The 15255-nt window shown below is 43.4% G+C and overlaps 1 protein-coding gene across 2 annotated transcripts in view; it reads left to right on the top strand.

Annotated features, from left to right (window-relative positions):
- Positions 1-1850: 1850 nt before the first annotated feature.
- The window catches only part of METAP1 (methionyl aminopeptidase 1), a 63165-nt gene continuing 49760 nt past the window's right edge, over positions 1851-15255 (top strand). For both annotated transcript variants that reach the window (XM_036763311.1, XM_036763312.1), the window contains exon 1: positions 1851-2035. In XM_036763311.1, the coding sequence (XP_036619206.1) occupies positions 1922-2035 (114 nt within the window). In that variant the 5' untranslated portion in view covers positions 1851-1921. The remainder of the gene's footprint in view (positions 2036-15255) is intronic.

A 15255-nucleotide genomic window follows, 5' to 3' on the forward strand; every position in this document is an offset into this window, starting at 1 on the left:
GTTTCCTTATACAGAGTCCCTCGCCTTGATGAAATTACAGATTTACTCTAAAATGCAGAGACATCAAAGGGTTTGAGGAGAGCGGGAACAGGATCAGAGCTGTGCCGAAGGAAGATTAATTTGGCGGGTGGTGTGTAGAATGAAAGGAAGTAGGGGGCTACTAGATTAAGGGATAAAAGGAGATAATATTTGTAATGCACAATATAAATGCTAAATATTATTTTTAAATCCCAAAGGGTTTAGAGATTGTGAGGGATTGAACTGGGGTGGTACTTGTGGGTTAGAAAGGAGGAGGTAAATATGAATCATTTTAAAGGTCTTATAACTAGAGCAATCTTTTTTTTTCTTTTTCTTAAATATGGGTTGAACCAGATATCGAGAAAAGAAAGTTTTGGCATAGTTGATGCCAAATGTGGAAAGTGGATAGCTGGCCTGGAAATCAGGAATGTTTGTCTTAAAGTCTTGCCTCTGACACATACTGGCTGTATGATCTTGGGCAAGTCGCTTAGCTGAGGCCCCTGGCAAATCTTTAAATGCCTGTTAGATTGAAGGACATTCTGCATGGATAGAAGGAATTTTCTCAACAGCAGGGCTTAGTACAGTACCTGGAACATGGCAGGTGCTTAATAAATGCTTGTTGACTTGAAAGACAATATAATCATAGGTTTTTGGCAAAAAAAAAAGACAAAAGTGGAAAATAAGTCCAGTGCAAAAAACCAAAAGATGATTGGTCTCCTTGCTGTTCTTGAACAAGACAACACTCCACTTCCCAACTCTGGGCATTTTCCCTGGCTGTCCCCCATGCCTGTGACTCTTCCTTTCCATCTCTGCCTAACTTTCAAGTCTCATCTAAAATTCCACCTTCTAGAAGGTATCTTTCCTAATCTAGCCACTTCCCCCTAAGACTAACCCATTTGAGCTGGTCTAATTTGTGTGCATGCAGTTGTTTTATATTGTTTCTCCATTAGACTGTGAACTCCTTTAGAGTCGGACTTTCCCTCCTAGCTTTCTCTGTAGCCCCAGTGCTAAGAGCCTTGCCTGACACACAGTAGATTGTGAACTCCTTGTGAGCTGGGGCTTTTTCCCCTTTCGCTTTTCTCTGTATCCCCAGCGCTTGGCACACAGTAGGAGCTTAATAAATTTGCATGTCGTTTCCCCTCATCAGACTGAGCTCAGAGCGGGCCCTGTTTGTCCTTTGTCTTTCTCTGGATCCCCCCCACGCTGAGCACACCGTAAAGACGGACGACGCTCTAGCAGAGCAGACGGCTTGCTGCCCCGCCCCTCCAACATCTCCAGGGAGGGGGCACACAAACACGTGCTTACGTGAGCCCTCATGCCCCAGAGCAGCCCTTCCGGGGCGGGGCAGATCCCTGGGCAGGTAGCCGAGAGCGGCCCCGGTTCGCCGCGGAGGAAGAGGGGAGGGGAAAGAGGAGGACCTACGGGGCGGGGCCGAGATGGGCGGGGCCTACTGACGCTCCGGCTCAGCCGCGGGCTCCTCCTCCTTCCCCGCCCCCTCCCCCGGCTCGCCTGGGGCTCGGGCTCCGCCCCGCCCCTCGCCGGCTCCTCCTCCCTCCCCTTTCGGCTCTCCAGAGGTTGCTGCTCGAGCTCCGGCCGGGTTTCGCCTCCTTCCCCGCCCCTCCTCGCGCATCCGGCTCCCCTGAGGCTCGGGCCCCGCCTCCGGCACGAGCCCCGCCCCCCGCCGGCCCCTCCTCCTCCGTCCTCGGGCTCGGCTGAGGTTCGGGCCCCGCCCCATCCCCCCACCCCCACCCCCGGGCCCCGCCTCCGAGGGCTCGGCAGAAGCCCCAGCTCGGGCTCCGCCCCCCGCCGGCCCCTCCTCCTCCGTCCTCGGGCTCTGCTGAGGCTTGGCTCCGCGGCGGCCGCGGCGGCAGCGCGGAGCTCGTGTGGCCCGAGCGGCGGCAGCATGGCGGCCGTGGAAAGCCGGGTGTGCGAGACGGCGGGCTGCAGCAGGGAGGCCAAGCTGCAGTGCCCCACCTGCATCAAGCTGGGCATCCAAGGCTCCTATTTCTGTTCTCAGGTCAGCCCCGCGCGGACCTTGGCCCCGCGCGCCGGGCTCCCGAGGGCGGGCGGTGCAGGACCCCGGCCCGCGGAGGCGAGGGCAGGGCGCCGAGGGGCGTGTGGGAGGGAGCGCGTGTGTCCCGGAACAGGGGCGTGCGCGCGCAGCCGCCGCAGACCATGTGGAGCGGGGGGCCCCCTCCTCACCCCCACCCGCACCCCCCGCGGGGAAGGGGCTCGTGGAGCAGGGACCCTTGGGCTGCCCCCGCCCGGGTCACGTGGCCGCCGGCGGAGGCGGGGGTGGGGGTGTGGAGGGAGGGAGGGAAGGGTCGGTCCGCGGCCGCGGGCCTTCCCAGACCCCTTGGGCCAGACGGGCGGCGGCGGGGCGCGCGGTCCCCGCTCCGGCTGAAGTTCGCGGCGGCCAGGCCGAGAATTGCAGGAAGCGGGGCCGGGAATTCCGGCCCAAGCCCGCTCTCCCAGGCCGAGAGCCTTGAGGGACCGGCGGGGACTGCGACCCCTCTCACTCCCCCAACACACACTTTACCGACGGGCAGACTGAGGCCTGGGGGCAGCAGAGCCCGCCCCTCACTGCTGACCCAGCACTCCCTTCTCTGAAGCCTCTGGGCCTCGATCAACTTTTTAAAAAAATTGGGGTGGGTGCGGGGGAGGAAGCCGGGTCTTGTATGCAAAAGCTTCGAATTTAAGTGTAAGGAGATAAGTGCATGAGTCACCTTGCCCCGTCCCTGGAGTTCCCTTTCTTTTCTGCCCAAGGATGGGCTGGTCTGGGCCGGTCTGGGCTTATATAATGGGTGCTGGTGTATTTTAGTAAGTTGTGCCTCGGAGGAGAGCCCAGCACCCGGTGATGTCATTCTGCCCGGTTCTTTGCCCTTTGTCTAAGAACTCCACACTTAGTGTTAACACTTCTTTTTGGGATTGAATAAGCTCAGGGAATTCCTCTTGAGGGCTAGGTGACTTGGCCTTTGTTACACAACTAGAGTCAGAGAAAAGACTTGAATCCAAGTCTTGACACTGAGCTTGGCTCTCAGCTACCACACGGCTATATTCTATTCTTGGGTGCCAAAATATTGACAGAATTCCTGACTTCCGATTTTGATTGCAGTTGAAAGTTTATTGAGGACAAGTACAAAGCTTTAACCTGTACCTTATCAGCAATGAAACCATGAGCTGTGCTGCTCAGGGTTACCCAAGACAGACAGGCATAGTAGAGAGTTCTGACAGACGTGATCTACTGGAGAAGGAAATAGCCAACCACTCCAGTATATTTGCCAAGAAAACCCCATGGACAGTATTATCATGGAGGACAGAAGGGCCTGGCATGCTGTGGTCAATGGGGATCACAAAGAGTCAAGACACAACTGAACAAGAACAAGCAAGCTTTAAAGAATTGGATTAGCAAATCTTGGTTCAACTCCAGTCCCTGACAATTGACAGCTACATGACCATGAGCAAGTCACCCAGCCCCTTTGGGCCTTCCTTCTGTCATTTATGAAATGGTGGGGTTTGGTAATCTTTAGGGTTCTTTCCAGCTCTGAACCTACAGCACTGATCACCCACAAACCCAGAGTCTGACACCCTTTAAAAACATGAACCTCCTGAAAACTATCTCAGATTCAAGATAGATCCTTAAAAGTTCATTTCATGGTACTGTGATCATGAGAGAGAGAGAGAGTGTGTGTGTGTATCACACACGTGTGATGTTATCTACATGTGAATGATCATAGTATAGATACTATATATGTATATGATTCCTGATACCCCTTAAAACAGTGCTGCTCCCCAAAGGTATCCTGTGTTCAAGGAATATTTTCTAAGGTCACTTCCAGCTCTCTATATTAATGATCCTATGATAGGAATATTAAGTAAGCAGTTAATAACTGAGGACTATGGAAATATATTTAAAGTGTTTGGAAAATTATGTAAGGTTTTTTCCAACGTACTGATTTGAAACTGGGGGGAGCTTCACATTTGATTTTTTTTAGTGCTTCTTTGATACTGCTGCTGATATCCCTGACTTGCTAAGTTATTTAGAGTCCACTGGTTAATAAGAGTTTGTTGAATTAAATTGAAAGCACCTTAGTTCAGACATTTGTTACCTCTCTTAGTGCTGGTCTCTCTTCCCTCTGGTGGTCTGCACACAGCAACCATTTTCATCATCCTAGAGCAGAGCTCTGATGATTATCATTGCCCTCTTCAGATTCTCAGTGGTTCCACGTTGTCTATGAAATAAAAGTCCAAGCATGTGTTAGGTTTTTCCACCTCTGTGCTTTTGTTGATGTTCTTCCCTTCACCTAAGCCCCTCTTCTTGTATAAAAATCATAACCCATTTATTTAGGTGACATCATAAGATTTTGAGTTGAAAGGGACTTTAGAGATCATTTAGTCCAGCAGTTCTCAAAGTGTAGTCTGGGGATTTCTAAGACCCTTCTCTGGGCAATCTTTTTTTTTTTTTAATTTTTAGTTTACAACACACGGTTCTACATAATTTTGAGTTCCAAATTTTCTCCCCTCCCTCCCCCCTCCCTCCCGAAGACGGCATGGAATCTTATATAACTACCATGTATAACTTCGCATTGAATTAATTTATACACTAGTCAAGTTGTGGAGAAGAATTATGACCAATGGAATGAGTCATGAGAAAGAAGAAACAGAACCAAAAAAAAACAAACCAAAAACAAAAGAGAAGAAAAAAAGGCGAGCATGAAGTGTGCCTTAATCTGCATTCAAACTTCATAGTTCTTTCTCTGGATGTAGATAGCATTCTCCATTGTGAGTCCTTTGGAGTTGTCTTTGTACCTTGTGTTGCGGAGAAGAGCGAAATCTGTCAGGGTTGGTCCTCACGGAATCCATATATCTGTGGTTGTGCACAATGTTCTCCTGGCTCGGCTCCGCTCACTCAGCATTATGTCGTGTAGGTTTTTCCAGCTTGTTATGAAGTCCGTATCATTCCCATTTCTTATGGCACAATAGTATTCCATTACCTTCATATACCACAGCTTGTTCAGCCATTCCCCAATTGATGGGCATCCCTTTGATTTCCAATTCTTGGCTACCACAAAAAGAGCCACTATAAATATTTTTGTACATGTGGGTCCTTTTCCCGCTTGTGTGATTTCTTTGGGATACAATCCTAGAAGTGGTATTGCTGGGTCAAAGGGTGTGAACATTTTTATGGCCCTTTGGGCATAGTCCCAAATTACTCTCCAAAATGGCTGGATCATCTCACAACTCCACCAGCAATGTAACAATGTTCCAATTTTCCCACATCCTCTCCAGCATTTATCATTTTCCTGTTTTGTTATTTTAGCCAATCTGACAGGAGAGATGTGGTATCTAAGAGTTGTTTTGATTTGCATTTCTCTAATCAGTAGTGATTTAGAGCATTTTTTCATATGCCTATAGATAGCTTTAATTTCTTCCTCTGAAAACTGCCTGTTCATATCCTTTGACCATTTCTCAATTGGGGAATGGCTTGCATTCCTATATATTTGGCTCAGTTCCCTGTATATTTTAGAAATGAGGCCTTTATCAGAGATACTAGTTGTAAAGATTTTCTCCCAATTTTCTGCTTCCCTCCTAATTTTTGTTACATTGACTTTTTTTGTACAAAAACATTTCAATTTAACATAATCAGATCTTAAGGTCAAAACTTTTCACAATGGGGCAGCTAGGTGGCACAGTGAATAGAGCACCAGCCCTGGAGTCGGGAGGACCTGAGTTCAAATCTAGCCTCAGACACTTGAGACACGTACTAGCTGTGTGACCTTGGGCAAGTCACTTAACCCCAATTGCCCTGCCCCCCCCAACCCAACTTTTTATAATACCAGGATGTTTTTTTCTGATATGTAACCATTGGTAGAGCTAATGACATGTCTAAATTAACACTGAGTAGTACAACAAAGATTAGAACCCGGGACTTGTGAATCTAAATTCAACACTTTTTCCACTAGACCATCCTGTATCAGAGCTTTCTTTAAGATACCAACAGATGATGTGCAATCTCTTCTTCCCCCCGCTCCCCCTTCTCCTATAGTACTTAATATAGTAACACTTCACTTATTTGGAATTCAGCGATAGGGTAACCTCACTTATCCTGAGTATAAATGAGAACCAGGAACTAAGTGAAAAATCTCTTTGGGTATCCCCATCCTATCACCAGAGTGAGTATCTGGAGATGGGAGATGAGAGAAGGGAGGCAAATTGAGTAGGGAGTGGGGCATTTTTAGCATGTCCTTAGAATGTCATCCAAAGCCTGCCTCTAATTTTGGTGAATTACTTTTTAGGTGTGAGTGAATGGGAGTAGTTGTAGGTCATGGAAGTAGTTTATGCTGCTGAAATTATTCTGAAAAAGTTTAACACCCTCAGGTCTAGACCAGTTTTTTTTTAATGTTTACCATCCTGTGGCACACTTTTACATATTTTCATTGCCGGTGGGGCAGAGTAAAATCTTCTACTTAGCTGAAACACTCAAGCCCTTACTACTAGAGGAAAAAAGATAGGATCATCTTGACAGCTTTGGATTTTTATTTATTAATTAGGCTTTATAAAAACTGGATCTGTGATTTTATCAGTGCTGGGAATTCCCCTTACCAAATGCAGATCTGCACCTACTTTGCGGTTAATTGTCAGGAGTTGCCTGGTGAGAACTCAGTCACCAAACGTTTATGAAACAACTGCTATGTACCAGGTACTATGCTAAACACTGAGGATTCAGAGGCAGGCTGAATATTACCCTTGCTCTTGGGGAGTTCACAGTCCGATGGAGGCGACAACATGCAAACAACTGTACAGATATTTACAGGACAAATTAGAGATAATCAGCAAGGCAAGGCAGTAGCATTAAGGGGGATCAGGAAAGGATTCTTGAGAAAGTGGAAATTCAGCTGAGACTTGGAAGAAGCAAGGAGGAAGCAATGAGGAGGGAGGGAGTTCCAGGCATGGGGGAAAGCCATTGAAAATGTCTGGAGTCAGGAGATGGGGCAAGACGGTCAGTGTCACTGGATCACAGAGTAAATGGGGGTCTGTAAGGTACAAAAATGGGTGTGTGTGTGTGTGTGTGTGTGTGTGTGATATGATCTGACCTGCATTTTAGGAAGGCCAATTTGATAGATGGGTGAAGGATGGATTGGAAAGGGTAGAGTAAGAAGACCAACCACCAGCCCCTTGCAGCAATCCAGTCATGATGAGGGCCTGCACCAGGGTGTTGTCTGTGTCAGGAGAGAAAGTGAAGTGATAATAGGAAGGTAGAAATGACAGGCCTTATATAAGGGACAGGGAGAAATGGCTTGTTGAGGATGACCTGTAAAATGTAAGGGCAACTGGGAGTTTGGTGGTGCTCTCACTTAGCTAGCATGTGACCAATATGAGACTTGAACCCAGGTCTGAATGACTCAGACCATCTCAGATACTGCTTCTCAATGAATTCTTGATAACAATAGCACACCCCTTCTTGATTCATTTTAATGCTAATAGGAATGCTTTGTTGAGAATTGAGTCTGTTTCATTCTTTGAAAAGTTTTATTTTACAGTGGATTAGAAAACAAACAAACAAAAAAAACCTCCCACCTTTCTTTTGGACCCTGTCTTTTCCCTTGTCTTTCTGGTTCTCTTGCATAGTAAGGAAAAATATTCTTGTTCACACTTAATAGATAGAGTCCCAGGCTCTACAATTACTAATCTTTTTATTCTCTCTTTTGTTTTCTGTTAAGTCTGCCCTGTGCATAAGAAGCATCATGCTATACTGCATGAAGCTAGGCATTTTCCCCTAGGGTATTAATTTGGCAACATCAACTAAGCCCTTCTTGGAACAACTTTTGTTGAAATCCTCTGTTTCCTTGTTATAAGTAATAAATACATTCATGTACATCACTCCTTCTTGGCTGGGGACAGGAGGAGGCTGACAACAGTTAATGAGCACCTACCACACCAGGGAAACAGGTGCTGGGGACACACAAAGGCATGAGAGAGACTGGGCTTGTTATTAAGCTCAGCAGAATGCATGCATAAGTAACAAGTCAGGGTAGCCTAGAATAGTCATAGTTTACACTTGTATCTTTATGGTTTACATAGCACTTCTCTCTACCCCTGGTGTACACAGTGCTGCTACTATTATTCCCATTTTACAGACCAGGAAACTGAAGCCCAGAGCAGTTAAATGACTTGCCTGTCGACAGGGTAGGCACAGATGAGTTGTCCTTTTTTGAGGCGGTGGATTATGCAAAATTTTGAAGTAGTTGTTGTTGTTGTTCAGTCATTTTTAGTCATGTCCAACTCTTTGTGGGCCCATTTGGGGTTTTCTTGGCAAAGAGTGCTTGCTATTTCCTTTTCCAGCTCACTTTACAGATGAGGAAACTGAGGCAAACAGGGTAAGTGACTTGCCCGTGGTCATACAGCGTAAGCGTCTGAAGCTGGATTTGAACTCAGGTCTACTTGACTCCAGGCCTGGAGCTCTGATCCACTCTGCCACCTATCTCAAGATTTTGAAAACAAGGTATATATGTATTAATAGAGAGAAGGAAAGAAGATATTCCCCTTGGAAGGAATGGTGTGTTCCAAGGAAGCCAGGATCAGTTAAGAACTTGGTACCTGTTAGTGGAAATAGAGAGCTTTTCATATTAGGTTTTGCTATGCTAGGCAGTAGTAGTGAGCTACTGTAACTTTTTTAGGCAGGGAAATGACTCGACGGAGGAAAAAAAAAAGTACGCATGGTACTATGGAGGGAAGTGTAGACTGGAGCAGGAAGAGACTAACTAGAGACAAGGTACCATGGAGGGAAGTGTAGACTGGAGCAGGAAGAGACTAACTAGAGACAAGGATGGGAAGATCCTAAAATCAGGCAGTGGCCATGAGGAGAGATTTCCTAGGAAAACTTGGCACGTCTGGGGGAAGAATTAGAAGGAAGGAGAGGAGTAAAAAGTTGGTTTCAAATATGGAAGACCAGGAGAATGGTAGTGTAGGTGGCAGAAAAAGCCTGATGTCTTTCTTAGAAACTTAGTGTGAGAAGAGATGTTGGAGAACATCTAATCCAACCTGCCCCTGAGAGGAAATCCTGGCTTGTGATATTCCGTGGACAGACATCCACTTTGCCCAGAAGACTTTCTGTGCTGGGACACCTTCAGAGGCAACCTATGCCATCTTGGATTACTTCTTATCATTAGGGAAAATTTCCCCTTATATTAAAGTCTAAGTATGCCTCTCCGTTATTATGTAAGACTAAAATATCCTAGATTGAAAGCTAGAAGGGTCATCCACAGTAGTGTCAAACTCAAATAGAAATGATTCCTGCTAGCTGCATATTGACTAGAACATCATAAATAAACACTATCTATATTGTATTATGTGTTTATGTTGTTAAACATTCCAGTTACATTTTAATTTGGTTAGGCCTGGGGACCATGAGCTTGACAACCTCTGATCTAATCCAACTGATAGGAAACTGAAGCCCAAGGAGGTGAAGTAATCTAAGGTCACACAGATAGCAAGGGGCAAGAGCAAGGGTTCAAACCTGGCCTCTCCAATCTCTGATCCAGCACTCTTCCAGCTAAGCCATGCTATTCTGTTGAGCCGAATAGAAAAAAATCTAATGTCTCCTGAACAACTTTTTAAATACTTGAAGACAGTGATTTCTACCCTGAAGACTGTTTCCAAGCCATTTATGTACCCTTGATTCCTGTACCAGATTTTTCTAGAACATGTCTCATCCCTTTATAGTAATGGTCACCCTTCTTTGGATATATGCCCATGCCTTGATCTATAGACAAAACCCATTCTACAAGAACTCCAAAAGGTAAAAGTCTATAATGAAAACCTATCTCCATTCCAGTCATATTATATTGGGAGGTTCCTCCCCCCATTTACAAAGAGGTAGCTTGGGAACACAGTAGAGCTAGGATTGAACTTGGAATCAGGAAGACCTGAATTCAGATCCTGCCTCAATCACATATTAGCTGTGTGGCCCTGGGCAAGTCACTTAACCTCTCTCAGCCCCATTTTTCTCATCTATAAGATAGGCATAATAATTCCTACTTAACAGTTGATGTGAGGATCAAATGAGATAATGTGCAAAGTGCTTTGCAAACCTTAAAGACTATCTATCTATCTCTCTATCTACGTAATATATAAATATATATGCATATGCTGTTATTATAAAAGTATTCCTTTCTCATCCAGATATGCTAAAACAACACATTCCTCAAAATCAATTAATAAATATAACTTTACCTAAAGGAGAAAACAATGGTGAGAGTATTGGGAAGGCAGAATGAGTCAGTCTGCTGCCAAAGGTGAAGGAGAGCATAACACAAAAGAGTAAGGTAAAAACAGAATGAGTATCAAGGCACAGCAGAAGGTTTTGTCATTTCATCAGGCAGACTAGTTGGCAGCAGACTAAGCAATGGAAATACTTAGCAGGTGTTATTTTCTGCTTACATTATGCGTTGTATCTATTCCTCTCTGTATGTGTATGCCTGTTACATGGAGGAATTTGTCTATTATGATGAAAATAAGTCCATATAATAAAAAATAGGCACAGATCAATGTTCATTAAAATGAAAATTCATAAATCTGCTGTCCAGACAGTGAGGGATGGATTTGCCAATATCCTTCCAGCTTGTTTTCTAAACTAATCTTTTAACTGAACTTCCCAGATCTAATGTGGCTCATGATTATTTGTAGAGGGCCCCATGAGACCATGAGATATGAAAAACCATCCAGTCTGCCCAACTGATGGGTTAGTGGCATTACCTTAGTTCAGCTATGAAGAGTCTTGTTGGGGTTTTGATGAGCTGAGTTCAACATAATTGTGTTTTAGGTGTTGAGTTAAGTATCTTCTAGACTGTTGGAAAGTTGGGAGAAGAGAAACCGTGAAGGGCAGTCAGGGATTATTTTATGCCTATTATACTAATAGATGTAGAATATGTATATGCATGCTATATATATTTCATTATATCTATCCTGTCATACTAATAGAGAGATGTAGAAGAATTTTCAAGAAAGTAGGATCTTTTCATCAATAATAAAACAACTTCTCTTTTGAGTACAGGATAGCCTTTATTTAGTGTCAAGTCAACAAGCATTTATTAAGGACCTACTGAGTGCCAAGCATAGTGCTAAATGCTGGACATACAAAGAAAGGCAAAATACAGTCTCTGCTCTCAAGGAGTTCACAATCTAATTAGGGAGACAACATGGTGATATACAAAAATGATATTCAATATCTTGATACACAATCAATCAACATTTACTAAATGCTTGCTGTGTGTTAGACATTGTGCAAAGTGCTGAGAATATAATACAAATAAAAAGAAGGACAATTCCTGCCCTCAAGGGCCTTACAATCAAATGGGGGAAGGTAGCGCTGAAGAGGAGGGAAGCCAGGCAGCTGGTAGGAAATAAGGAGCTGACTATATTGGGCTTCCTCCTTAAGTGGAGGTTTTTGGAGCTCGTGGCTTTGCCCACCACGCAGAAAGGCAGAGGATGCTGATGAAATGTGAGTCCCGAGGATGATTCAGTCTTAGAGGATGATGAGGTTTCTAGAGTGTGATGGAGGAGGCCACACTTTTATGCCCAGGATAGAGTGCTGAGAATCAAAGAGGAGAGGCCCAGGTATTAAGGGGGATTGGGAAAGCCTTCTTGTAGATGATGGAATTTTAGCTCAGACCTGAGGGAAGGAAGCTAGGAGGTAGAGATAAGGAAGGAAAGAATTCCAGGCATGGGGGACAGCCAGTGAAAATTCGCGGAGTCGGAAGATTGGAGTATTTTGTTCAAGAACAGCAAGGAGCCCAGTGTCACCAGATTGCAAAGTTTGTGGAGAGGGAGTAAAGTATAAGGCACTTGCCCCAACCATGACTTGGCCTCTTAGTTCCTTCTCTGAAGGGGTCAAGTGTTGATCCTCTTCCTTCTCCTTTGATATTTCCTGCTTTTCAATGCCCAGTTCAAAAAATCACCTCCTCTATAGAGCCTTGCCCAAAAGCCTAAAATAATCTCCCCTCTCTGAATTCCTATAGCAAAAACTTTAAAAATTCTGATCTCTCATTGTGTAGATGAGAAAATTGACACTCTTAGAGTTAGTGACTTATCCATGGTCATCCCAGTGGAAGGTGGCAGAGCTAAGATTCAGAGAACACAGGTTTTTTCACAACTGATATAGTATTTTTCACAAGGTCTAGTGGAAGATAAAGAACAGGAAATGGGCTATTTGGGAAGCTAAAAAATCTTAAGTTTTCTTCACTATTTTAATGTTAACCAGAATGTCATAACCAAATCTCCAAATTTAAATAATTAACGATTCTTTTAACCTTTTATTACAAATATTGGCTATCTGGAACACATTGTACCTATCTGTAGTTTTATACCTATCACATTTGTTTCTTAGTAATTATTGAAATTCAGGAGGTACCTCATTGTTTTGGACCTATTTTAACCTTCGAGTCCTCTCTGTGTATACACACCTTCACATCAATTAAGCTTACCTATAGAGTTGCCTTCACTTTTCTGTTCCCACCCGCACCTATTTTTCTATATTCCATTCAGGAACCACCTTCTTTGTAAAGATAATCTGCCCTTTTCTCTTGACCAAATATGTCACCCAATAAAGTTGCATTATTTAAGGATTATTTATTGGAGCAGCTAGATGGCTCAGTGAATAGGGCACTGGGAAAGGAATCAGGAAGAGCTGAATTCAAATTCCACCTTAGATACATACTAGCTGTGTGACCCTGGGTAAGTCACTTAACCCTGTTTGTCTCGGTTTCCACATTTATAAAATGAGCTGTAGAAGGAAATGGCTAATCACTCAAGTATCTTTGCCAAGAATACCCTAAATGTGGTCACAAAGAGTCAGAGGTGACTGAACAACAACCGTACTAACGCACAGAAGACGGAGCCTCTTTGGGTTGTAGAAGCACTAAAAAAAGATTCTTTTTCTTGTAATTAGGCCAAAAATATGTATTCCCCCTGGTGTATTGACTGAATTGTATGAAGGAGAAAATCTGCCTTGCTGAAGTCTGGGTTTTTAGGAATTTTTTTTCAAGTCACAAACATAAGTTTGACTTACTTTACAGATAATGTTTTCTAATCAGCCAATCTACAAGCATTTGTTTTTTTTTTTTTTAACTATTGTTTATTTATTTAATAATTTTAGTTTTGAACATTGATTTTCACAAGAGTTTGAATTACAAATTTTCTCCCCATTTCTACCCTCCCCCCCACTCCAAGATGGCATATATTTTGATTACCCCGTTCCCCAGTCAGCCCTCCCTTCTGTCACCCCACTCCCCCTCATTCCCTTTCCCCTTACTGGCTTGTAGGGCAAGATAGATTTCTATGCCTCATTGCCTGTATATATTATTTCCTAGTTGCATGTAAAAACTTTTTGTTTCGAACATCTGCTTTTAAAACTTTGAGTTCCAAATTCTCTCCCTTTTTCTCTCCCCATCCACCCTCCCTAAGAAGGCAAGCAATTCAACATAGGCCATATGTGTATCATTATGCAAAACCCTTCTACAATACTCATGTTGTGAAAGACTAACTATATTTTGCTCCTTCCTATCCCCCTTTATTGAATTTTCTTCCTTGACCCTGTCCCTTTCCAAAAGTGTTTGCTTTTGATTACTTCCCCCAATCTGCCCTCCCTTCTATTGTCCTCTCTTTTGTATCTCCTTCCCCCTTCTTTCCTGTGGGGTAAGCTATGCAATTGAGTGTGTATGTTATTCCCTCCTCAGGTCAAATCCAATGAGAGCAAGATTCACTCATTCCCCCTCACCTGCCCCCTCTTCCCTTCCTACAGAACTGCTTTTTCTTGCCACTTTTATGTGAGATAATTTACCCCATTCTCCCCCTCTGAATATATTCCTCTCATCCCTTAATTTGATTTTATTTTTTTAGATATCATCCCTTCATATTCAACTCACCCTGTGCCCTCTGTCTCTCTATACATGTATATTCCCTTCAGCTACCCTAATACTGAGGTCTCATAAATTATACACATCATCTTTCCATGTAGGAATGTAAACAAAACAGTTCAACTTTAGTAAGTCCCTTATGATTTCTCTTTCTTGTTTACCTTTTCATGCTTCTTTTGATTCTTGTGTTTGAAAGTCAGATTTTCTGTTCAGCTCTGGTCTTTTCACTGAGAAAGCTTGAAAGTCCTCTATTTTATTGAAAGTCCATATTTTGCCTTGGAGCATGATACTCAGTTTTGCTGGGTAGGCGATTCTTGATTTCAATCCCAACTCCTTTGACCTCTGGAATAATCATATTCCAAGCCCTTCCATCCCTTAATGTAGAAGCTGCTAGATCTTGTGTTATCCTGATAGTGTTTCCATAACACTCAAATTGTTTCTTTCTGGCTGCTTGCAGTATTTTCTCCTTGATCTGGGGAGCTCTGGAATTTGGGACTTGGTGCAGTCAGCACAATGTCATCTCTCAGCAAGCACTTGTGGAGGACTTCATCTATAGGGAATCTTTTGATTTGGACTTTGCATTGCCTTTTCCATGATTATGGCAGACACCTGGAGAGTATACATCTCTTTGTATTATGCCTCATTTAATATTAATGATCTGAGAGTAATTAAACTAGGCTATCTCTGTTAGATCATTAAAGGATTCCAACCTAATTTGTATAAATGCATGGGTGGCACCTTGTTGGAGGAGAACCTTTAAGACTTCATTTACTTTACTAAATCATTCTTTTTTTTATAGTCAACAAACAATAAGCATTGGCATCTTGTATTCTGTGTGGCTTTTAGTTACTTTGAAGACATTCAATGTGATCTCCTGTGGAATATTGCTTGAACAAACTTTCTTACTCCCATCTAATACCCTCATCAAGGGTATACTTCATGTATTCATACATTATTATAAAATCATACAGATGAGGAAATAGGCATTTAAGTAAGTAATTATGAGTGAACTTTTGTCACCTTTTTTTGATAGATTTTTTTCATCTATGCCTTTACCATCTTCTCCTTCAGATACCTTGAGAACCAGTCCCTCAATGCCCTCACAATTATGTTGTCTATAGCATAGATTTTATGTACTATTGATCTAGTCCGGCTATTCTTTTCTTTAGTATCACTTAGACTGCCTCTATAAACACATTTGAAACTGTGCTATAAGAATGTAAGTATGGTCCTTTGATGGTGAAAAGAGTTTGTTCTAGAAGTCTTTGCAGATCTTTTCCATTCTTTTTTCTCTTAGTATTTTTCCTTAGAAGCTAATTCTTAA

The sequence above is a fragment of the Trichosurus vulpecula genome, chromosome 6 (genome assembly GCF_011100635.1).
Source record: "Trichosurus vulpecula isolate mTriVul1 chromosome 6, mTriVul1.pri, whole genome shotgun sequence".
Classification (NCBI taxonomy): domain Eukaryota; kingdom Metazoa; phylum Chordata; class Mammalia; order Diprotodontia; family Phalangeridae; genus Trichosurus; species Trichosurus vulpecula.